A 27,184-nucleotide genomic window follows, 5' to 3' on the forward strand; every position below is an offset into this window, starting at 1 on the left:
GTATATAGCCTCGCTACTGTTATAGTCTCACTACTGTATATATAGCCTCGCTACTGTTATAGTCTCACTACTGTATATAGCCTCGCTACTGTTATAGTCTCACTACTGTATATAGCCTCGTACTGTTATAGTCTCACTACTGTATATAGCTCGCTACTGTACTGTATATAGCCTCGCTACTGTTATAGTCTGCTACTGTATATAGCCTCGCTACTGTTATAGTCTCACTACTGTATATAGCCTCGCTACTGTTATAGTCTCACTACTGTTATAGTCTCACTACTGTATATAGCCTCGCTACTGTTATAGTCTCACTACTGTTATAGTCTCACTACTGTATATAGCCTCGCTACTGTTATAGTCTCACTACTGTTATAGTCTCACTACTGTTATAGTCTCACTACTGTTATAGTCTACTGTTATAGTCTCACTACTGTATATAGCCTCACTGTTATAGTCTGTATATAGCCTCGCTACTGTTATAGTCTCACTACTGTATATAGCCTCGCTACTGTTATAGTCTCACTACTGTATATAGCCTCGCTACTGTTATAGTCTCACTACTGTAAATAGCCTCGCTACTATAGTCTGTTATATGCCCACTGTTATAGTCTGTACTGTATATAGCCTCTACTGTATATAGCTGTTATAGTCTCACTACTGTATATAGCCTCGCTACTGTTATAGTCTCACTACTGTATATAGCCTCTGCTACTGTTATAGTCTCATAGTCTCACTACTGTTATAGTCTCACTGTTATAGTCTACTGTATATAGCCTCGCTACTGTTATAGTCTCACTACTGTATATAGCCTCGCTACTGTTATAGTCTCACTACTGTAAATAGCCTCGCTACTGTTATAGTCTCACTACTGTATATAGCCTCGCTACTGTTATATCTCACTACTGTATGTAGCTACTGTTATAGTCTCACTACTGTTATAGTCTCACTACTGTATATAGCCTCGCTACTGTTATAGTCTCACTACTGTATATAGCCTCGCTACTGTTATAGTCTCACTACTGTATATAGCCTCGCTACTGTTATAGTCTCACTACTGTATATAGCCTCGCTACTGTTATAGTCTCACTACTGTATATAGCCTCGCTACTGTTATAGTCTCACTACTGTATATAGCCTCGCTACTGTTATAGTCTCACTACTGTATATAGCCTCGCTACTGTTATAGTCTCACTACTGTATATAGCCTCGCTACTGTTATAGTCTCACTACTGTTATAGTCTCACTACTGTATATAGTTATAGTCTCACTACTGTTATAGCCTGTTATAGTCTCACTACTGTATATAGCCTCGCTACTGTTATAGTCTCACTACTGTATATAGCCTCGCTACTGTTATAGTCTCACTACTGTATATAGTCTCACTACTGTTATAGTCTCACTACTGTATATAGCCTCACTACTGTATATAGCCTCGCTACTGTTATAGCCTCACTACTGTTATAGTCTCACTACTGTTATAGTCTCACTACTGTTATAGTCTCACTACTGTATATAGCCTCGCTACTGTTATCACTACTGTTATAGCCTCACTACTGTTATAGTCTCACTACTGTATATAGCCTCGCTACTGTTATAGTCTCTACTGTTATAGTCTCACTACTGTATATAGCCTCGCTACTGTTATAGTCTCACTACTGTTATAGTCTCACTACTGTTATAGTCTCACTACTGTTATAGCCTCACTACTGTTATAGTCTCACTACTGTATATAGCCTCGCTACTGTTATAGTCTCACTACTGTATATAGCCTCACTACTGTTATAGTCTCACTACTGTATATAGCCTCACTACTGTTATAGTCTCACTACTGTATATAGCCTCGCTACTGTTATAGTCTCACTACTGTTATAGTCTCACTACTGTATATAGCCTCGCTACTGTTATAGTCTCACTACTGTTATAGTCTCACTACTGTATATAGCCTCGCTACTGTTATAGTCTCACTACTGTTATAGCCTCGCTACTGTTATAGTCTTACTACTGTATATAGCCTCGCTACTGTTATAGCCTCGCTACTGGTATAGTCTCACTACTGTATATAGCCTCACTACTGTTATAGTCTCACTACTGTATATAGCCTCGCTACTGTTATAGCTTCGCTACTGTTATAGTCTCACTACTGTATATAGCCTCGCTACTGTTATAGTCTCACTACTGTATATAGCCTCGCTACTGTTATAGTCTCACTACTGTATATAGCTTCGCTACTGTTATAGTCTCACTACTGTATATAGTCTCACTACTGTACTGTATATAGCCTCGCTACTGTTATAGTCTCACTACTGTTATAGTCTCACTACTGTTATAGCCTCACTACTGTTATAGTCTCACTACTGTTATAGTCTCACTACTGTTATAGTCTCACTCTGCTACTGTTATAGTCTCACTACTGTATATAGCCTCTGTTATAGTCTACTGTTATAGTCTCACTACTGTTATAGTCTCACTACTGTTATAGTCTCCACTACTGTATATAGCCTCGCTACTGTTATAGTCTCACTACTGTATATAGCCTCACTACTGTTATAGTCTCACTACTGTTATACTACTGTTATAGTCTCACTACTGTATATAGCCTCGCTACTGTTATAGTCTCACTACTGTATATAGCCTCACTACTGTTATAGTCCTACACTACTGTATATAGCCTCGCTACTGTTATAGTCTCACTACTGTATATAGCCTCACTACTGTTATAGTCTCACTACTGTATATAGCCTCGCTACTGTTATAGTCTCACTATATAGCTCGTACTGTTATAGTCTCACTACTGTATATAGCCTCGCTACTGTTATAGTCTCACTACTGTATATAGCCTCGCTACTGTTATAGTCTCTGTACTACTGTTATAGTCTCACTACTGTATAGTCTCACTACTGTTATAGTCTACTGTTATAGTCTCGCTACTGTTATAGTCTCACTACTGTTATAGTCTCACTACTGTATATAGCCTCGCTACTGTTATAGTCTCACTACTGTTACTCACTACTGTTATAGCCTCTACTGTTATAGTCTACTACTGTATATAGTCTCACTACTGTTATAGTCTCACTACTGTTATAGTCTCACTACTGTTATAGTCTCACTACTGTTATAGTCTCACTACTGTATATCTCGCTACTGTTATAGCCTCACTACTGTTATAGCCTCGCTACTGTTATAGTCTTACTACTGTATATAGCCTCGCTACTGTTATAGCCTCGCTACTGGTATAGTCTCACTACTGTATATAGCCTCGCTACTGTTATAGCTTCGCTACTGTTATAGTCTCACTACTGTATATAGCCTCGCTACTGTTATAGTCTCACTACTGTATATAGCCTCGCTACTGTTATAGTCTCACTACTGTATATAGCCTCGCTACTGTTATAGTCTCACTACTGTATATAGCCTCGCTACTGTTATAGCCTCGCTACTGTTATAGTCTCACTACTGTATATAGCCTCGCTACTGTTATAGTCTCACTACTGTATATAGCCTCGCTACTGTTATAGTCCCACTACTGTATATAGCCTCGCTACTGTTATAGTCTCACTACTGTATATAGCCTCGCTACTGTTATAGTCTCACTACTGTTATAGTCTCACTACTGTATATAGCCTCGCTACTGTTATAGTCTCACTACTGTATATAGCCTCGCTACTGTTATAGTCTCACTACTGTATATAGCCTCGCTACTGTTATAGTCTCACTACTGTTATAGTCTCACTACTGTATATAGCCTCGCTACTGTTATAGTCTCACTACTGTATATAGCCTCGCTACTGTTATAGTCTCACTACTGTATATAGCCTACTGTTATAGCTCACTGTTATAGTCTCACTACTGTTATAGTCTCACTACTGTATATAGCCTCGCTACTGTTATAGTCTCACTACTGTTATAGTCTCACTACTGTATATAGCCTCGCTACTGTTATAGTCTCACTACTGTTATAGTCTCACTACTGTATATAGCCTCGCTACTGTTATAGTCTCACTACTGTATATAGCCTCGCTACTGTTATAGTCTCACTATAGTCTCACTACTGTATATAGTCTCGCTACTGTTATAGTCTCACTACTGTATATAGCCTCACTACTGTTATAGTCTCACTACTGTTATAGTCTTACTACTGTTATAGTCTCACTACTGTATATAGCCTCGCTACTGTTATAGTCTCACTACTGTTATAGTCTCACTACTGTTATAGTCTCACTACTGTTATAGTCTCACTACTGTTATAGTCCTACTGTTATAGTCTCACTACTGTATATAGCCTCGCTACTGTTATAGTCTTACTACTGTATATAGCCTCGCTACTGTTATAGTCTCACTAATGTATATAGCCTCGCTACTGTTATAGTCTCACTACTGTTATAGTCTCACTACTGTATATTGCCTCGATACTGTTATAGTCTTACTACTGTATGTAGCCTCGCTACTGTTATAGTCTCACTACTGTATATAGCCTCGCTACTGTTATAGTCTCACTACTGTTATAGTCTCACTACTGTTATAGTCTCCTACTGTATATAGCCTCGTAGTTAGCCTCACTACTGTTATAGCCTCACTACTGTTATAGTCTCACTACTGTTACCCAAATCCACTACTGTATAGCAGTTATCTGTTATAGTCTACTGTATATAGCTGTTACTGTTATAGTCTCACTACTGTATATAGCCTCGCTACTGTTATAGTCTCAACTGTCACTGTTATAGTCTCACTACTGTTATAGTCTCACTACTGTTATAGCCTCGCTACTGTTATAGTCTCACTACTGTATATAGCTATGTTATAGCTGTTATAGTCTCACTACTGTATATAGCCTCGCCTGTTATAACCTCTACTTTCATATCGTCTGTTATATCTCACTACTGTTATAGTCTCATACTGTATATAGCCTCGCTACTGTTATAGTCTCACTACTGTCATATAGCCTCGCTACTGTTATAGTCTCCTACTGTTATAGTCTCACTACTGTATATTGCCTACTGTTATAGTAGACCTACTGTTATAGTCTCACTCTGTATATAGCTCTACTGTTATAGTCTCATCTATATAGGTCTTCGTTATAGTCTCACTACTGTTATAGTCTTAACTGTTATAGCCTCACTGTTAGGTATATAGCCTCGCTACTGTTATAGCCTCACTACTGTTATAGCTCGTACTGTTATAGTCTTACTCATATAGCTGTACTGTTATAGCCTCACTACTGTATAGTCTCACTACTGTATATAGCCTCGCTACTGTTATAGCTCACTACTGTTATAGTCTCACTACTGTATATAGTATAACTGTATATACTGTTATAGTCTCACTACTGTATATAGCCTCGCTACTGTTATAAAGACACTACTGTATATAGCCGTCTCTCTGTTATATCTCACTACTGTATATAGCCTACTGTTATAGTCTCACTACTACTCTGTCATAGTCACTACTGTATATAGCTCACTACTGTTATAGCCTCGCTAGTTATAGCTCTGTAATAGCCTCGCTACTGTTAGTCTCACTACTGTATATAGTCTCACTACTGTTATAGTCCTCGCCTGTTATAGTCACTCATATAGCCTTACTGTTATAGTCTCACTACTGTTATAGTCTCACTACTGTTATAGCCTCAACTGTTATCACTACTGTATATAGCCATACTGTTATAGTCTCACCTGTATATAGCCTCCTACTGTTATAGTCTCACTACTGTATATAGCCTACTGTTATAATCTCACTACTGTTATAGTCTCGACTCTTTATAGCTCGCTACTGTCACTACTGTTATAGTCTCACTACTGTATATAGCTCTTGTTATAGTCTCACTACTGTTATAGTTCACTACTGTTCCACTACTGTTATAGTCTCACTACTGTTATAGTCTCACTACTGTATATAGCCTCGCTACTGTTATAGTCTCACTACTGTATATAGCTACTGTTATAGCGCTACTGTTATAGTCTCACTACTGTTATAGTCTCATACTGTATATAGCCTCGCTAACTGTTATAGTCTCACTAATGTTATAGTCTCACTACAGCCTCTGTTATAGTTCCTACTGTTATAGCCTACTGTAACTGCTACTGTTATAGTCTCACTACTGTATATAGCCTAAATAGTCCTACTGTAATGCTACTGTTATAGTCTCACTACTGTTATAGTCTGCCTCGCTACTGTTATAGTCCTCACTACTGTAAATAGCCTCACTACTGTTATAGTCTCACTACTGTATATAGCCTCTATCTCACTACTGTGGACTACTGTTATAGTCTCTACTGTGTCTCGCTACTGTTATAGACTGTTATAGTCTGCAATAGTCTCTCCTGTTATAGTCTCACTCACTACTGTATAACATGTTATAGCTCACTACAAAAATCAAATCTCAGAGTCGGCTTTTATAGTCTCACTACTGTTATAGCTCTCTGTATATCATAGTCTCACTACTGTATATAGCCTCGCTACTGTTATAGTCTCACTACTGTATATAGCCTCGCTACTGTTATAGTCTCACTACTGTATATAGTCTCACTACTGTAAAACTGACTCTCACTACTGTATATAGCCTCGCTACTGTTATAGTCTCACTACTGTATATAGCCTTCTGTTATAGTCAACTGTATATAGCTATACTGTTATAGTCTCACTACTGTATATAGCCTCGCTAGTTATAGCTCACTACTGTTATAGTCTCACTACTGTATATAGCCTCACTACTGTTATAGTCTCACTACTGTATATAGCTCTACTGTTATAGCCTCACTACTGTATTATACTGTTATAGTCTCACTACTGTATAGTCTCACTCTGTTATAGGTCACTACTGTTATAAGCTCTGTTATGCTACTACTGTATAGTCTCACTACTGTATATAGCGCTGTTATATCTCAGTTATAGTCTCGACTACTGTTATCCTCACTAGCATAGCCTCGCTACTGTTATAGGTATATAGCCTCGTTATAGTCTCACTACTGATCATCCCTACTACTGTATAGCCTCGCTACTGTTATAGTCTCATTTAGTCTCACTTATAGCCTCGCTACTGTTATAGTCTCACTACTGTATATAGCCTCGCTACTGTGTCTCACTACTGTATATAGCCTCGCTACTGTTATAGTCTCACTACTGTATATAGCCTCGCTACTGTTATAGTCTCACTACTGTTATATCTCACTACTGTTATAGTCCAACTTCAAACTGTTATAGTCTCACTACTGTATATAGCCTCGCTAAGTCTCACTACTGTATATAGCAGCTGTGTTATAGTCTCACTACTGTAAATGTTATAGTCTCACTACTGTATATAGCCTCTACTGTTATAGTTACTGTTATAGTCTCACTACTGTATATAGCCTCATACTGTTTAGCCTTATACTGTTAGTTTACTGTTATAGTCTCACTACTTTATAGCTCGCTCACTACTTTGCCACCAATAGTCTCACTACTGTATATAGCCTCGCTACTGATCATGTTATAGTCTCACTACTGTGTTAATCTGTCTCAAAATTGTATAGTATACTGTATAGCCTCGCTACCTCCTGTATATAGCCTACTGTTATAGTCTCACTACTGTATATAGCCTCGCTACTGCTCACTACTTTTTTCTACTGTTATAGTCTCACTACTGTACTTGCTACTGTTATAGTCTCCACTGTTATAGTCTCACTACTGTTATAGTTCACTACTGTTATAGTCTCACTCTGTATATAGGCCAGGTCGCTACTGTTGTTATAGAGTCTCACTACTGTATATAGCCTCGCTACTGTTATAGTCTCACTACTGTTATAGTCTCACTACTGTATATTGCCTCGATACTGTTATAGTCTCGCTACTGTTATAGTCTCACTACTGTTATAGTCTCACTACTGTATATAGCCTCGCTACTGTTATAGTCTCACTACTGTTATAGTCTCACTACTGTATATAGCCTCGCTACTGTTATAGTCTCACTACTGTTATAGTCTCACTACTGTATATAGCCTCGCTACTGTTATAGTCTCACTACTGTTATAGTCTCACTACTGTATATAGCCTCGCTACTGTTATAGTCTCACTAATGTATATAGTCTCACTAATGTATATAGTCTCGCTACTGTTATAGTCTCACCACTGTATATAGCTTCGCTACTGTTATAGCCTCGCTACTGTTATAGTCTCACTACTGTTATAGTCTCACTACTGTATATAGCCTCGCTACTGTTATAGTCTCACTACTGTATATAGCCTCGCTACTGTTATAGTCTCACTACTGTATATAGCCTCGCTACTGTTATAGTCTCACTACTGTATATAGCCTCGCTACTGTTATAGTCTCACTACTGTTATAGTCTCACTACTGTATATAGCCTCGCTACTGTTATAGTCTCACTACTGTATATAGCCTCGCTACTGTTATAGTCTCACTACTGTATATAGCCTCGCTACTGTTATAGTCTCACTACTGTATATAGCCTCGCTACTGTTATAGTCTCACTACTGTTATAGTCTCACTACTGTATATAGCCTCGCTACTGTTATAGTCTCACTACTGTATATAGCCTCGCTACTGTTATAGTCTCACTACTGTTATAGCCTCACTACTGTTATAGTCTCACTACTGTATATAGCTACTCGCTACTGTTATAGTCTCACTACTGTTATAGTCTCACTACTGTTATAGCCTCGCTACTGTTATAGTCTCACTACTGTATATAGCCTCGCTACTGTTATAGTCTCACTACTGTTATAGTCTCACTACTGTTATAGTCTCACTACTGTTATAGCCTCACTACTGTATATAGCCTCGCTACTGTTATAGTCTCACTACTGTTATAGTCTCACTACTGTATATAGCCTCGCTACTGTTATAGTCTCACTACTGTTATAGTCTCACTACTGTATATAGCCTCGCTACTGTTATAGTCTCACTACTGTATATAGTCTCAGTTATAGCCTCGCTACTGTTATAGTCTCACTACTGTTATAGCCTCACTACTGTATATAGCCTCACTACTGTTATAGTCTCACTACTGTTATAGTCTCACTACTGTATATAGCCTCGCTACTGTTATAGTCTCACTACTGTATATAGCCTCGCTACTGTTATAGTCTCACTACTGTATATAGCCTCGCTACTGTTATAGTCTCACTACTGTTATAGCTCTCTGTTATAGTCTACTGTATATAGCCTCGCTACTGTTATAGTCTCACTACTGTATATAGCCTCGCTACTGTTATAGTCTCACTACTGTATATAGTCTCACTACTGTATATAGCTCACTACTGTTATAGTCTCACTACTGTATATAGCCTCGCTACTGTTATAGTCTCACTACTGTATATAGCCTCGCTACTGTTATAGTCTCACTACTGTTATAGTCTCATAGTCTCACTGTATATAGCCTCGCTACTGTTATAGTCTCACTACTGTTATAGTCTCACTACTGTTATAGTCTCACTACTGTTATAGCCTCGCTACTGTTATAGTCTCACTACTGTATATAGCCTCACTACTGTTATAGTCTCACTACTGTTATAGCCTCACTACTGTTATAGTCTCACTACTGTTATAGTCTTACTACTGTATATAGCCTCGCTACTGTTATAGCCTCGCTACTGGTATAGTCTCACTACTGTATATAGCCTCACTACTGTTATAGTCTCACTACTGTATATAGCCTCGCTACTGTTATAGCTTCGCTACTGTTATAGTCTCACTACTGTATATAGCCTCGCTACTGTTATAGTCTCACTACTGTATATAGCCTCGCTACTGTTATAGTCTCACTACTGTATATAGCCTCGCTACTGTTATAGTCTTACTACTGTATATAGCCTCGCTACTGTTATAGTCTCACTACTGTATATAGCCTCGCTACTGTTATAGTCTCACTACTGTATATAGCCTCGCTACTGTTATAGTCTCACTACTGTTATAGTCTCACTACTGTATATAGCCTCGCTACTGTTATAGTCTCACTACTGTTATAGTCTCACTACTGTTATAGTCTCACTACTGTATATAGCCTCGCTACTGTTATAGTCTCACTACTGTTATAGTCTCACCTCGCTACTGTTATAGTCTCACTACTGTTATAGTCTCATAGTCTACTGTATATAGCCTCGCTACTGTTATAGTCTCACTACTGTATATAGCCTGCTACTGTTATAGTCTCACTACTGTATATAGCCTCGCTACTGTTATAGTCTCACTACTGTATATAGCCTCACTACTGTTATAGCTCTCACTACTGTTATAGTCTACTGTACTATAGTCTCACTACTGTTATAGTCTCACTACTGTATATAGCTCGCTACTGTCTCACTATAGCCTCGCTACTGTTATAGTCTCACTACTGTATATAGCCTCGCTACTGTTATAGTCTCACTACTGTATATAGCCTCGCTACTGTTATAGTCTCACTACTGTATATAGCCTCGCTACTGTTATAGTCTCACTACTGTATATAGCTCACTACTGTTATAGTCTCACTACTGTATATAGCCTCGCTACTTTTATAGTTATATAGTCTCACTACTGTATATAGCCTCGCTACTGTTATAGTCTCACTACTGTATATAGCCTCGCTACTGTTATAGTCTCACTACTGTTATAGTCTCACTACTGTATATAGCCTCACTACTGTTATAGTCTCACTACTGTATATAGCCTCGCTACTGTTATAGTCTCACTACTGTATATAGCCTCGCTACTGTTATAGTCTCACTACTGTTATAGTCTCACTACTGTTATAGTCTCACTACTGTTATAGTCTCACTACTGTTATAGTTATAGCTCTGTTATAGTCTACTGTTATAGTCTCACTACTGTATATAGCCTCGCTACTGTATAGTTACTGTTATAGTCTCACTACTGTATATAGCCTCGCTACTGTTATAGTCTCACTACTGTTATAGTCTCACTACTGTATATAGCCTCGCTACTGTTATAGTCTCACTACTGTATATAGCCTCACTACTGTTATAGTCTCACTACTGTATATAGTATATAGCTACTGTTATAGTCTCACTACTGTTATAGTCTTATATAGTCACTACTGTATATAGCCTCGCTACTGTTATAGTCTCATAGTCTACTGTTATAGTCTCACTACTGTATATAGCCTCGCTACTGTTATAGTCTCACTACTGTTATAGTCTCACTACTGTATATAGCCTCACTACTGTTATAGTCTTACTACTGTATATAGCCTCGCTGTTATAGTCTCACTACTGTATATAGCCTCACTACTGTTATAGTCTCACTACTGTTATAGCTCTCACTACTGTATATAGCCTCGCTACTGTTATAGTCTCACTACTGTTATAGTCTCACTACTGTTATAGTCTCGCTACTGTTATAGTCTCACTACTGTATATAGCCTCGCTACTGTTATAGTCTCACTACTGTATATAGCCTCGCTACTGTTATAGTCTCACTACTGTTATAGTCCCACTACTGTATATAGCCTCGCTACTGTATATAGTCTCACTACTGTTATAGTCTCACTACTGTATATAGCCTCGCTACTGTATATAGCCTCGCTACTGTTATAGTCTCACTACTGTTATAGTCTCACTACTGTATATAGCCTCGCTACTGTTATAGTCTCACTACTGTTATAGTCCCACTACTGTATATAGCCTCGCTACTGTATATAGCCTCACTACTGTTATAGTCTCACTACTGTATATAGCCTCGCTACTGTTATAGTCTCACTAATGTATATAGTCTCACTACTGTTATAGTCTCACTACTGTTATAGTCTCACTACTGTATATAGCTGTACTGTTATAGTCTCACTACTGTTATAGCCTCACTACTGTTATAGTCTCACTACTGTTATAGCCTCACTACTGTTATAGTCTCACTACTGTATATAGCCTCGCTACTGTTATAGTCCCACTACTGTATATAGCCTCGCTACTGTTATAGTCTCACTACTGTATATAGCCTCGCTACTGTTATAGTCTCACTACTGTCTCATACTGTATATAGCCTCGCTACTGTTATAGTCTCACTACTGTATATAGCCTCACTACTGTTATAGTCTCACTACTGTATATAGCCTCGCTACTGTTATAGTCTCACTACTGTTATAGTCTCACTACTACTGTATATAGCCTCGCTACTGTTATAGTCTCACTACTGTATATAGCCTCGCTACTGTTATAGTCTCACTACTGTATATAGCCTCACTACTGTTATAGTCTCACTACTGTATATAGCCTCGCTACTGTTATAGTCTCACTACTGTTATAGTCTCACTACTGTTATAGTCTCACTACTGTTATAGTCTCACTACTGTTATAGTCTCACTACTGTTATAGCCTCGCTACTGTTATAGTCTCACTACTGTTATAGTCTCACTACTGTTATAGTATATATACTGTTATAGCCTCGCTACTGTTATAGTCTCACTACTGTATATAGCCTCGCTACTGTTATAGTCCCACTACTGTATATAGCCTCGCTACTGTTATAGTCTCACTACTGTATATAGCCTCGCTACTGTTATAGTCTCACTACTGTTATAGTCTCACTACTGTATATAGCCTCGCTACTGTTATAGTCCCACTACTGTATATAGCCTCGCTACTGTTATAGTCTCACTACTGTATATAGCCTCGCTACTGTTATAGTCTCACTACTGTTATAGTCTCACTACTGTATATAGCCTCGCTACTGTTATAGTCTCACTACTGTATATAGCCTCGCTACTGTTATAGTCTCACTACTGTTATAGTCTCACTACTGTATATAGCCTCGCTACTGTTATAGTCTCACTACTGTTATAGTCTCACTACTGTATATAGCTCACTACTGTTATAGTCTCACTACTGTTATAGTCTCACTACTGTTATAGTCTCACTACTGTATATAGCTCACTACTGTTATAGTCTCACTACTGTATATAGCCTCGCTACTGTTATAGTCTCACTACTGTTATAGTCTCACTACTGTATATAGCCTCGCTACTGTTATAGTCTCACTACTGTATATAGCCTCACTACTGTTATAGTCTCACTACTGTATATAGCCTCACTACTGTTATAGTCTACTGTTATAGTCTCACTGTTATAGTCTCTGTTACTGTACTGTATATAGCCTCACTACTGTTATAGTCTCACTACTGTATATAGCCTCTCATACTGTATATAGCCTCGCTACTGTTATAGTCTCTCTACTGTTATAGTCTCACTACTGTATATAGCCTCGCTACTGTTATAGTCTCACTACTGTATATAGCCTCGCTACTGTTATAGTCTCACTACTGTATATAGCCTCACTACTGTTATAGTCTCACTACTGTTATAGCCTCACTACTGTTATAGTCTCACTACTGTTATAGTCTCTACTGTTATAGTCTCACTACTGTATATAGCCTCACTACTGTTATAGTCTCACTACTGTATATAGCTCACTACTGTTATAGTCTCACTACTGTATAGCCTCTACTGTTATAGTCTCACTTATATAGCCTCACTACTGTTATAGTCTCACTACTGTATATAGCCTCGATACTGTTATAGTCTCACTACTGTTATAGTCTCACTACTGTTATAGTCTCACTACTGTATATAGCCTCGCTACTGTTATAGTCTCACTACTGTTATAGCCTCACTACTGTTATAGTCTCACTACTGTTATAGTCTCACTACTGTTATAGTCTCACTACTGTATATAGCCTCGCTACTGTTATAGTCTCACTACTGTTATAGTCTCACTACTGTATATAGCCTCGCTACTGTTATAGTCTCACTAATGTTATAGTCTCACTACTGTATATAGTCTCACTATAGTCTGTATATAGTCTCGCTACTGTTATAGTCTCACTACTGTATATAGCTTCTGTTATAGTCTTACTGTTATATAGCCTCGCTACTGTTATAGTCTCACTACTGTATATAGCCTCTACTGTTGTAGTCTTACTACTGTATATAGCCTCACTACTGTTATAGTCTCACTACTGTTATAGCCTCGCTACTGTTATAGTCTCACTACTGTATATAGCCTCTCTACTGTTATAGTCTCACTACTGTATATAGCCTCTACTGTTATAGTCTCTACTGTATATAGCCTCACTACTGTTATAGTCTCACTACTGTATATAGCCTCGCTACTGTTATAGTCTCACTACTGTATATAGCCTCGCTACTGTTATAGTCCCACTACTGTATATAGCCTCGCTACTGTTATAGTCTCACTACTGTATATAGCATCTCTACTGTATATAGCCTCTCTACTGTTATAGTCTCACTACTGTATATAGCCTCTCTACTGTTATAGTCTCACTACTGTATATAGCATCTCTACTGTTATAGTCTTACTACTGTATATGGCCTCTCTACTGTCGTAGTCTTACTACTGTATATAGTCTCTCTACTGTTATAGTCTTACTCCTGTATATAGCCTCTCTGCTGTTATAGTCTTACTCCTGTATATAGCCTCTCTGCTGTTATAGTCTCACTACTGTATATAGCCTCTCTACTGTTATAGTCTTACTCCTGTATATAGCCTCTCTACTGTTATAGTCTCACTACTGTATATAGCCTCTACTGTTATAGTCTTACTCCTGTATATAGCCTCTCTGCTGTTATGGTCTTACTCCTGTATATAGCCTCTCTACTGTTGTAGTCTTACTACTGTATATAGCATCTCTAGTGTTATAGTCTTACTCCTGTATATAGCCTCTACTGTTATAGTTATAGTCTCACTACTGTATATAGCCTCTCTACTGTTATAGTCTTACTCCTGTATATAGCATCTCTGTTATAGTCTCACTGTATATAGCCTGTTATGGTCTTACTCCTGTATATAGTTATAGTCTTACTCTCTCTACTGTTATAGTCTTACTACTGTATATAGCCTCTCTACTGTTATAGTCTTACTACTGTATATAGCCTCTCTACTGTTATAGTCTTACTACTGTATATAGCATCTCTACTGTTATAGTCTTACTACTGTATATAGCCTCTCTACTGTTAGTCTTACTACTGTATATAGCATCTCTACTGTTATAGTCTTACTCCTGTATATAGCATCTCTACTGTTATAGTCTTACTACTGTATATAGCATCTCTACTGTTATAGTCTTACTACTGTATGTGGCTTCGCTGCTGGTTTTTTTCACTGTCTTTTTTACTGTTGTTTTTATTTATTTACTTATCTATTGTTCACCTAATAACTTTTTTTCATTGTTGGTTAGAGCCTGTAAGTAAGCATTTCACTGTAAGTCTACACCTGATGTATTCGGCGCACGTGACAAATAAACTTTGATTTGATTTGATCTACTCAAAATCATTCGTAATGTCAACGTGGAAGAGAAAATCAAACATTTGTAAAAGAAAAGATGTGAAAAATAAAGCACTAATATACAGTATCTTGAGAATTCAACCCCCTGAGTCAATACATGTTAGAATCACCTTTGGCAGCGATTACAACTGTGAGTCTTTCTGGGTGAGTCTATAAGAGCTTTGCACATCTGTATTGGGAAGAATTTGCCCATCCTTTTAAAAATGATTCTCTGTCTCAATTGGTTGTTGATCATTAGTAGAAAACCATTTTCAGGTCTTGCCATAGATTTTCAAGCAGATTTAAGTCAAAACTGTAACTCGGCCACTTCACAGACTTCTTGGTAAGTAACTCCCACGTAGATTTGGCCTTGTGTTTTTGTCACGCCCTGGTCTGTTTCACCTGTCCCTGTGATTGTCTCCACCCCTTCCAGGTCTCGCTTATTTTCCCCAATGTATTTATCCCTGTGTTTCCTGTCTCTCTGTGCCAGTTCGTCTTGTATGTTTTCCAAGTCAACCAGACGTTTTCCTGTTCTCCTGCTTTTTGTATTTTCCTTTTTCTAGTCCTCCCGGTTTTGACCCTTGCCTGTTTCTGGACTCTGTACCTGCCTGACCATTCTGCCTGCCTTGACCATGAGCCTGTTTGCCACTCTGTACCTCCTGGACTCTGATCTGGTTTTGACATTTTTGCCTGTCCACGACCCTTCTCTTGCCTACTCTTTATGGATTAATAAACATTGTTCGACTCAAACCATCTGCCTCCTGTGACAGCATCTGGGTCTTGCCTTGTGTCATGATAGTTTTAGGTTATTGTCCCGCTGGTCGAAAGCAGACTGAACCAGGTTTCCCTCTAGGATTTTCCCTGTGCTTAGCTCAATTCCGTTTCTTTTTATCCTGAAACTCCCCAGTCCTTAATGATTACAAGCATACCCATAACATGATGCAGCCACCACCATCGTTGAAAATATGAGGAGTAGCACTCAGTAATGCGTTGTATTTGATTTGCCCCAAACATAAGGGAAACACTTTGTATTCAGGACATAACGGGAATTGCTTTGCCACAGGTGTTATAACAACTGTTTGATGAATCGTGTCATTTTACATCTGCCTGCAAGTCATCACCACGAGGAAATATTTTGAGGAATGACGAATTCTAAATAGGAAATGTGCCTCTACAGCATATCTCAATGCAATATGAAACTCAGAATTGGGACCAGCAAAATGTTAAGATTGTTCTCATGGCTGTGTAAAGTCAGTTACCAACTCTCATCACTGTTCACATCCTATATAATGTAATTATTGTTATTTTGTACCTCTTATGACAGCTGTTAAGTAAAGTGTTTACACACTTTCATAAGACTGTGGCCTGAGACTGCGTCTCCCTCTCACTCACTCTCTCCCTCTCTCTCTCTCTCTCTCTTTCTCTCTCTATCCATCTCTCTGCATTTACACACTTTCATAAGACTGTGGCCTGAGACTCTGCGTCTCCCTCTCACTCTCTCTCTCTCTCTCTTTCTCTCTCTATCCATCTCTCTGCATTTACACACTTTCATAAGACTGTGGCCTGAGACTCTGCATCTCCCTCTCACTCTCTCTCTCTCTCTCTCTCTCTCTATCCATCTCTCTGCATTTACACACTTTCATAAGACTGTGGCCTGAGACTCTGCGTCTCCCTCTCACTCTCTCTCTCTCTCTCTCTCTCTCTCTCTCTCTCTCTCTATCATCTCTCTGCATTTAGACACTTTCATAAGACTGTGGCCTGAGACTGCGTCTCCCTCTCACTCTCTCTCTCTCTCTTTCTCTCTCTATCCATCTCTCTGCATTTACACACTTTCATAAGACTGTGGCCTGAGACTCTGCGTCTCCCTCTCACTCTCTCTCTCTCTCTCTCTTTCTCTCTCTATCCATCTCTCTGCATTTACACACTTTCATAAGACTGTGGCCTGAGACTCTGCGTCTCCCTCTCACTCTCTCTCTCTATCCATCTCTCTGCATTTACACACTTTCATAAGACTGTGGCCTGAGACTCTGCGTCTCCCTCTCACTCTCTCTCTCTCTCTTTCTCTCTCTATCCATCTCTCAGCATTTACACACTTTCATAACAACTACTTCGCTTTCTCTCTTTGCTTTAATCTCTCCGTGTTTCTACAGTTTCCTGTAAAGCCAATGATGTCACCATGGGGTCAAGGGAGTGAATGGACTGACAAAACATGGTCAGGTGGTCTCCTAGTTCTTTAGGGAACGCCAGTGCCAACAGAATGGTCCCCTGTCCACACGTCCAGACAGGCGGTGTCTGTCCACACGTCCAGACAAGCCACCACCATTCTACACGCTGACAGATTCTATTCAAAGTCAACAGGATAAACAGCAAGCAGCTTAATGAAGGCCAACAGATTAGAGTAGGGCCCCAGTAGAAAGAGAGAATTCAATTATTGTGAGAGGGAGAGTAGGATTGACAGTGAGAGAGTGTGTAAACACATGTATGTATGTATGTATGTATGTATGTATGTATGTATGTATGTATGTATGTATGTATGTATGTATGTATGTATGTATGTATGTATGTATGTATGTATGTATGTATGTGTATGTATGCATGTGCATGCATGCATGTGTGTATGTGTGTGTGCATGCATGTATGCATGCATGTATGTATGTGTGTGTGTATGTATGTGTGCATGCATGCATGTGTGTGTGTGTGTATGTATGTATGTATGTATGTATGTATGTATGTATGTATGTGTGTGTGTGTGTGTGTGTGTGTGTGTGTGTGTGTGTGTGTGTGCGTGCGTGCGTGTGCGTGTGCGTGTGCGTGTGCGTGTGCGTATGTGAATGTGTGCGTGTGCGTGTGTGTGTGTGTATAAAAGTGTTAGAAAACAGAAAACAGCAGGGAGGGGGTGCGGTAGTCGTGTGTGATTAGGAAGACCCAGGTGACGTCATTGCATCTGGTCAGGGAGAGTAGACCGCATGATGGTACATTCTGCTAGTCAGCAGGCAATTCATTGCGTCGAGACTGCAGTATGCATCTTCATAGGCACTTACAGTATAAACTTGTGGGGATGACAATGCTGCTGAGAACACGTATAATTCATATTGACCAGGGCATCCAACTGTTCCCATTGACATTACAAAAGAAATGTGTAGGCTGTGTGATTTTGTAAAATAAAGAAAAGCATTGTATTGCGAAATTTGCAACAGCCAAGGGAGGCCTGACAATCAGTCAGTCACCTGTCATATCGCCCGGTGCTGAGCGGGTGCACCAGCCGAGCTAAGCACGAACAGATGGATGGGGAGCCGACATCGAAGGGCTCAAAGCGACTCTCCCTTCCTTCTCCTCTCCATGTATTTTCGCAAGGTCATACTGCAGCATAGCGGGGTTGTGTCCCCGGAGACCTGTGGTTTATCCATCATCAACACCGTGACAGTCGTGACAGGGACTATGACATAATTAATGTTATGTATTCATTCACATCTCACATTAGGTGTACCCTAATCCGTAAATGACTGAAGGTCAGATACACATAATATCTATCCTCTGTGGTCTGTGTTTAGTTTATGAACGACAAAATGGCAACCCTGTCTGACAAACAACCACACATTAGACTTTCTTGTTGGAATTGTGTGCTTACAAGGTGCCTACGAAATATTGGGCAGTGGCCTTCAATGCGCTATGCGACCTGAGCGTGGAAGAGCCCACGAGAGGATGGGGGGAAATGCACACCGTATTCAACTCAATTAAACCAGTACATTATGATGTCTTTAATCATAAGAACTGGAAACCTCCAATATGCAATTTGAAATATCAAAGGAAATACAACATGTTGGGGGATTATTTTATATCTACTGTAAAGTTGTACTATGACAAATATTAGAATAGCACCATAGAGAAATACACAATTGGCCAATAAGGATTACAATTATTATAGATTAAGCTTAAATACAATAGTTTTATCATAGGGAGCACAAACAACAAAATCCAACGTCCATTTTGGTTTGGTATTCTATTCTGCCAATGCATTTAATGCAGCAATTAGCACATGAAAGGTTTTATGTAACCAAATAAGCTGTTTACGTTTATTATGCGTGAAGAGGAGAGACTGGTGATTCAAGGCAGCAATTTCAGCAACTCGTCTAAATTTAATACATTCGATATAATTGTGATGTTATCCAATGGATCTCAATGGCTGTAAATCAAGGGATGGGGTGGGGTGGGGGGGTATGGTAGTGCTGCGTCTAGATAGGTGTGTAAGAACGAGTGCAGCCTAGGAGGCTTTGATCGTGGAGAGATGCATTTGCGTACAGAAACACAAAACCACTTACTTCCCTACGAAGTTCTCCAACACCGAGCTTTTCCCTGCACTCTGTCCGCCGACCACAGCGATTTGAGGTAGATCCAACTGGGAATTCTGACCGATAGCCGAGAAGGCATCTTGCATTTTATTCACAAGAGGAATAAGGTCTTCCATCCCCCGGTTCCCCATGATTGCAAGGGATTCGGTCGCTCCTTCTTAGTAGAAACAAATGAGGGAAAGCGTTATTCCGTTATGAGGGTGTTTCAACGTTTGGAATCCGCCTTCTATATAAATATTGCTTGCACCCTCATTGATTACGCTTTCCCGGTGTCCCCTCTACACAGAACGCTTCTCCTCTCCTCACTCTCCTCTACAGCTATACGCAACTCTCTACCACGCAGCACCGAGGGATGATCTCTTCTTAGAATACGCTCGGGGATCCTTGCACTGACGCGCATGCACCACTCAGCGGCGATCTACCTCAACAGAATTGCGCCCTAGGCTTTGTGTGCTCTCTCTTACCGCTATGCTGTACGAAATAGAAAATACAAGCTATGTAAACATTGTATTTATAAATAGGCTATATTGATACATGTTGATACTTTGATACATCATAGATTAATTATGCTATGCCCATGCTGATTGTGTTTGGTGGGCTTTGCGTGGATGGCAGTGTTGATCTGTCCATGGTGCTGAAATTGTTAAACAACGTCATCTGTTCCTCAGCCTCCTAGGGGAGAGAGGGCGACATACGCTACAGACAGTCACAGTACGCACACCGAGGAATAATAAGAGGTGCGCATCCCTGTAAAATACCGGGAGCAGGTGCGCAGTTTCACCTCCGTTTTACCAGCAAGAATAAGCAATTACCTACCAGGAATAAGTGACCTCGGCGATATTCCTTCAAAATAAAAGTCCCACAATAAAGACAAAATTCGTTTAAAACATGTTGGAAATATTAGCAGAATTTGAATTTTGGGAAAGGAAATAGTTAATAGCCGTAAAAGCACAAATAATATTATAGCACTGGCAATATTGTTAACAGCAATGAGAGTAATGATTAGGCCCTACTAGATAGTAATTATGGTAACAACAGTAGGCCTAATTTAAATCACAAAACATTATTTATAATGCTACTATTATGAATAATAATATCTTATAATAATCCACTTTAGAAAACACGTTTATATCCCATTGTTCTGTCATTCAGATTTATTCAATATTTGCATATTAAATAGATTCGTTTTATTTACAAAAATACATGTGCCACAATGGGTGCCACAAAGGAGCACTTTTGCAGGTTACAATAAAACTGAATTGCAGTGCAGCTTACATAAGATATAATAAAATTAACATAATTCAATTCAATTGTCCATGAGCCAGACCCCCAGATTTAGGCTGTCAGGCTCAATGTCTCAAAGTGATTTTTTTTAAGGTCTATGTCCCTAGAGTTGGAAAATGTGTGATAGCAGTGCATCAATAGTAGCTTTCTGTGTGTTATCATCTTTCATCCCTCCATCCCATTCATTGACAAACAATGTCAGCATACAAGATATTGCTCACTTGTACCCTTTAATCATATACCATCGGAAAGCTTAGAGTCACAGCAATCCATCAGACACATTGTCAGGAATGTTCAGGTCAACAGAACTTTAACCTTTGACCTCTGGGGGTATGGACATATTAAGTGTGTGCTTTTCAAATAACCAATTTCTATGTTCTATGTATGTGCTTTTCTAATCAAAAGCAAATCAAATCAAATGTTATTTCTCACATACACGTGTTTAGCAGATGTTATTGTGGTTGTAGCGAAATGCTTCTGTTTCTAGCTCTAAAAGTGTAGTCATGTCTAAAAAATGTCACAACAAGCTACCATTGCTACACTGCGATCATACATTTTCCAACTCTAGGGACATAATACTTCAAAAAAAATTGTCATGTGACATGGTTGGCCCAAGTGAGCCCGACCGACGCATCTAGCTCATGGATTAAAAAGAGAAACACATTAACAAGAACATTTCACTTTGAACGACTACCCTATCTACTGTCTGTTATAAACCCTAACTAATGACTGAAGGCTTCAGTGTTAAATTGAACATACATATTGCACCGTTCACAATCTTCTGTACATTATGTTCCAGTAAACGGGAGTCCATTCTACTCAGGAGCACTTCCACTTCTGTGGCCCTTTAAAGGCATTTACAGACGGTCCGCTGTGAGCCTCAAAGGTACCATTGACTTCAATGGGAGTAGGGCGGCGGATGGCAAAACGCAAGCAGTTTTGCAAGTGGCACGGTTCGTGGTGCTCGCTACCGTGATGGGCTTCAATGGGAGAAGGGCTGACCACAACCGGGACGGACGGTGCTATCCGGGTTCCTTGGGACGTCACTACAATAAACCCTAACCTTAACGCCTAGCCTTACCCTAACCTTAAACATTTTACATTTCAACTTCAATGGGGTATGGATGTCCCAAGGATCCCAGATAGTAGGAACCCAATCGGGAATGCTGCTCTCTACACAAGGTAGGCAGACTTTCTCACCTCGTCCATTTACCATGGCCAACCATTTACCATTGCTGTGCGTCGTGTCACAGTTAAAGGGGGTTCGATACTACTTAGTAGCACCTCTACTTTCCAAATCCACAGATTTACACCCCAAGCAGTGTAGCGGCTCATTCTGCAGCCCTTGAAGAATGGCAAATCAGACTCCTTTCCTGCAGTCAAATTACCTAGTGGAATGTTCCTAATAATTCGTAAACATTCTTTTTTTAAACCTGCCAAAAATCCGGTGTTTCTGTCAAACATGATTTGTTGTATTTCAGTCTTCTGTGTTGTATATAAAATGTAATATTGGGATGCAAACTCAAAATGGAATACATTTCTACTCGAATCTGAAATAGCCCACGTTAACATATGTAGCTTAAGAAAAAAAGGTTTGTGAAATCAATCATTTGCTAGTAACAGATGACATTCATATTCTGACAATCTCTGAAACTCACTTAGATAATAGCTTTGATGATACAGTGGAAGCAATACATGGTTATAACATTGACATAAATGCCAAAGGTGGTATTACTGTTTACATTCAGAACCACATTTCTGTAAAGCTTAGAGAGGATCTCATGTGAAATACTATTGAAGTAATATGGCTACAGGTTCATCTGCCTCACCAAAAGCCCATTCAGGTTAGAAGCTGCTATATATGACCAAGTGCTAACAGTCATTATCTGGATAACATGTGTGAAATGCTTGATAATGTATGTGATATCAACAGAGAGGTATATTTTCGGGGTGATTTAAATATTGACTGGCTTTCATCAAGCTGCCCACTCAAGAAAAAGCTCAACACTGTAACTAGTACCTGCAACCTGGTACAGGTTAATTTATCAGTCAACCTACCGGTGTAGTTACAAACAGTACAGGAATGAAATCATCAACATGTATTGATCACATCTTTACTAATTCTGCAGAAATGTGCTTTAAAGCAGTATCCAGATCCATCAGATGTAGCGATCACAATATAGTGGCCATATCTAGGAATACCAAAGCTCCAAAGGCTGGGCCTAATATAGTGTATGTTGTTGATGAAAATAATATTTGTTGGTCTGTGGTGTGTAATGAGGAGCAATCAGAAACTGCACTTGAAACATTTATGAAATTGCATATTCCAGTTACAAATAAGCATGCACCCATTAAGAAAATGACTGTAAAAACTGTTAAATCCCTGTGGAAAGATGAGGAATTGAAAAATGTATTGTTGAGAGGGATGAGACATAAGGAATGGCAAATAAGTTGAGTTGCACAACAGATTGGAAAACGTACTGCAAATGGAAAAATCATGTGACTAAACTGGATTAAAAAAGATGAAACTATACTATGAAACAAAGATAAATGACATAAATAATAATAGTAAAAAGCTTTGGAGCACCTTAAATTACATTTTGGGCAAAAATGCAAACTCAGCTCCATCATTCATTGAATCAGATGGCAATTCATCACGAAACCCACTGACATTGCCAATTACTTTAATGATTAGCAAACTTAAGTATGACATGCCAGCAACAAATGCTGACACTACACACATCCAAGTATAACTGATGAAATGATGAAAGACAAACATTGTAATTTTGAATTCCCTAAAGTGAGTGTGGAAGAGGTGGGAAAAGTATTGTTGTCTATCAACGATGACAAGCCACTTGGTCTGACAACTTTACTGAGAAAATTACTGAGGATAATAGCGGATTATATTGCCACTCCTATTCAATCTAAGCCTACTAGAAAGTGTGTACCCTCAGGCCTGGAGGTAGGGAAAAAGTAATTCCGCTACCCAAGAATAGTAAAGCTCCCTTTACTGGCTCAACTAGCGAACCAATCAGCCTGTTACCAATCCTTAGTAAACTTTTTTTTAAATTGTGTTTGTCCAGATACAATGCTATTTTACTGTAAACAAATTGACAACAGACTTTCAAGCACACTTATAGGGAATAACATTAAACAACTATAGCACCTACAGTACACAAATGACTGATGATTGGCTGAGAGAAATTGATGATAAAAAGATTGTGGGAGCTGTTTTGTTAGACTTTAGTGTTGCTTTTGACATTATCGATCATAGTCTGCTGATGGAGAAACATATCTGTTATGGCTTTGTACCCCCTGTTATTTTGTGGATAAAGATTTACCTATCTAACAGAACGCAGAGGGTGTTCTTTAATGGAAGCCTCTCTAACATAATCCAGGTAGAATCAGGAATTCCCCAGGGCAGCTGTCTAGGCCCCTTACTTTTGTCAATCTTTACTAATGACATGCCACTGGCCTTGAGAAAAGCCCGTGCCTGTCTCTATGTATGTGGATGACAGCACTATACATGTCAGTTACTACAGCGAGTGAAATCACTGCAAAGAGCTAACAAAGAGCTGCAGTTTCAGAATGGGTGGCAGAGAATAAGTTAGTCCTAAATATAAAATCATTCAATAAACCATAAACCTCAACTAAATCTTGTAATACATAATATGAAAATATAGTAAGTCGAGGTGAATAAACTTTTTGGAATAACCTGCTTGGATTGTAAACTGCTTGGATTGTAAACTGTCATGATCAAAACACATTGATACAACAGTAGCTAAAATGGGGAGTCATCTGTCCATAATAAAGCGCTATTCTGCCTTCTTAACAACACTGTCAATAAGGCAGGTACTACAGGCTCTAGTTTTGTCACACCTGGACTACTGTTCAGGAATTTTTGTTACTAAAGCACCTTATACCACCCACCACTGCGACCTGTATGCTCTAGTCGGCTGGCCTTCGCTACATATTCGTCGCCAGACCCACTGGCTCCAGGTCATCTACAAGTCCATGCTAGGTATAGCTCCGCCTTATCTCAGTTCACCGGTCACGATGGCAACACCCACCCGTAGCACGCGCTCCAGCAGGTGTATCTCACTGATCATCCCTAAAGCCAACACCTCATTTGGCCGCCTTTCGTTCCAGTTCTCTGCTGCCTGTGACTGGAACGAATTGCAAAAATTGCTGAAGTTGGAGACTTTTATCTTCCTCACCAACTTTAAACATCTGCTATCTGAGCAGCTAACCGATCGCTGCAGCTGTACATAGTCTATCGGTAAATAGCCCACCCAATTTTACCTACCTCATCACCATACTGTTTTTATTTATTTACTTTTCTGCTCTTTTGCACACCAATCTCTCTCTACCTGTACATGACCATCTGATCATTTATCACTCCAGTGTTAATCTGCAAAATTGTAAATATTCGCCTACCTCCTCATGCCTTTTGCACACAATGTATATAGACTCTCTTTTTTTCTACTGTGTTATTGACTTGTTAATTGTTTACTCCATGTGTAACTCTGGGTTGTCTGTTCACACTGCTATTTGGCCAGATCGCAGTTGTAAATGAGACTTGCACCCTCAGAACTTGTTCTCAACTAAAGGTGAAAAAAATAAAAAATACAAAAATAAAATGTGGTTAGGTGCCACAGAATTACACTTGGCTCAGCACAGGGCAGCACGGCTGGCCCTTAAATGTACATGGAGAGCTAAAAGTAACAATATGCATGTAAATCTCTCATGGCTCAAAGTAGAAGAGAGATTGACTTCATCACTACTTGTTTTCGTAAGAAGTGACATGCTGAATTGCACCAAGCTGTCTGTTTAAACTACAAGCACACAGCCATGCATACCCCACAAGACATGCCACCAAAGGTCTATTCACAATCCCCAAGTCAAGAACCGACTATGAGAGGTGCACAGTACTCCATAGACCCATGGCTACATGGAACTCTATTCCACATCAGGTTTATTTTTTTATTTTTTTATTTTACCTTTATTTAACCAGGCAAGTCAGTTAAGAACACATTCTTATTTTCAATGACGGCCTGGGAACAGTGGGTTAACTGCCTGTTCAGGGGCAGAACGGGGGTTTGAACTCGCAACCTTCTGGTTACTAGTCCAACGCTCTAACCACTAGGCTACGCTGCCGCCCCAGTAGAATCCGATTTAAAAAACAGATAACAATACACCTTAATGGAACAGCGGGTAGTCTTAAGACACACACACACACAGGCAGACACACATAGACATGATGAGACACGCACTCTACACACACGTACATATGGATGTTGTATTGTAAGTATACGATGGTGGAGCAGTGACCTGAGGGAACACACTAAATGTATTGGGGAAAGTGTTTTGAAATGTAATGTCATGTAAATATTTTAAATTGTATATAAATGCCTTAATGTTGCAGGACCCCAGGAAGAGTAGACGCTGTCTTGCCAGGAACCAATGGGGATCCTTAATCAATACAAATTCAAATGGTACAGGTGTCTTATTTTTTAAAGCCCATGACCATGTGTGTGAGGTGTATACTTTGGTTTCAAAGTAGATTTGTTTAAGACTACCAAGAAACACTGTCTGACCCTGACTTAGCCCACTGCAGTAAAATGTTACATGCAGTATGTTTTTCATATTGGACATACATATTGGACCGTACATCATTTCCTGTACTTTGTCACAATAAAAGGTGGTCCTTTTTATTCAGGTGCACTGCTTTCCTTTTCCACAGACTTTACACCCCCAGCAGTGTGTAAACATACATGCTACAAATCCTACCCTATTGGGCTAATTGCTGTTCAAGGTAACCTTTGACCATCTGAAACGTATCTTATTTCAAGGATGAGATCTTTCCTATTCTTGCCATAAACCACTGCCTTGTTATTACAAATGAGAAAATCAAGACTGTGAATATAAAGTAGCTAATTTTCTAAGAAATTAACAAGAAGCAAAGTCCTCTAAATGAGCAGTAACATGCTGGGGATTTGGATTTTAGATTTGAAAAGCAGAATTGCTCCTGAGTAGAACGGATCCCCCTTTTACTGCGACACAATATACAGAAGATTGTGTACAGTTCAATACATGATAGGATTACACACAACAATATGTTTATCACATAATATCTTATAGACATACTTTGAATAATTATTTGTAATATAACTAGTGTAAAATGTATTGATAATTGTGTCAATGTTCCATCATTTTCACCCAACTGTTTTATTTACAAAGTACAAGAGACGGGACTTTTATTCTGAAGGATTCCTAAATTACC

At 39.2% G+C, this 27,184-nt stretch overlaps 1 protein-coding gene across 7 annotated transcripts in view; it reads right to left on the reverse strand.

Annotated features, from left to right (window-relative positions):
* LOC118384865 (dynamin-1-like) overlaps window positions 1–20,142 on the reverse strand; it is a 124,913-nt gene extending 104,771 nt beyond the window's left edge. For 2 of the 7 annotated variants that reach the window (XR_008139353.1, XM_052521191.1), the window contains exon 1: window positions 19,588–20,135. Coding sequence is in view for 6 of the 7 variants with exons in the window: in XM_052521191.1 (XP_052377151.1) it covers window positions 19,588–19,748 (161 nt within the window). In the remaining variant the exon portion in view is untranslated. Of the gene's footprint in view, window positions 1–19,587 lie in introns of all 7 variants that reach the window. The other 5 variants (XM_052521193.1, XM_052521194.1, XM_052521190.1 and 2 more) reach the window with 4 other exon arrangements.
* Between the last annotated feature and the right edge of the window lie 7,042 nt (window positions 20,143–27,184).

Source organism: Oncorhynchus keta, chromosome 6 (assembly GCF_023373465.1).
Source record: "Oncorhynchus keta strain PuntledgeMale-10-30-2019 chromosome 6, Oket_V2, whole genome shotgun sequence".
Lineage (NCBI taxonomy): Eukaryota > Metazoa > Chordata > Actinopteri > Salmoniformes > Salmonidae > Oncorhynchus > Oncorhynchus keta.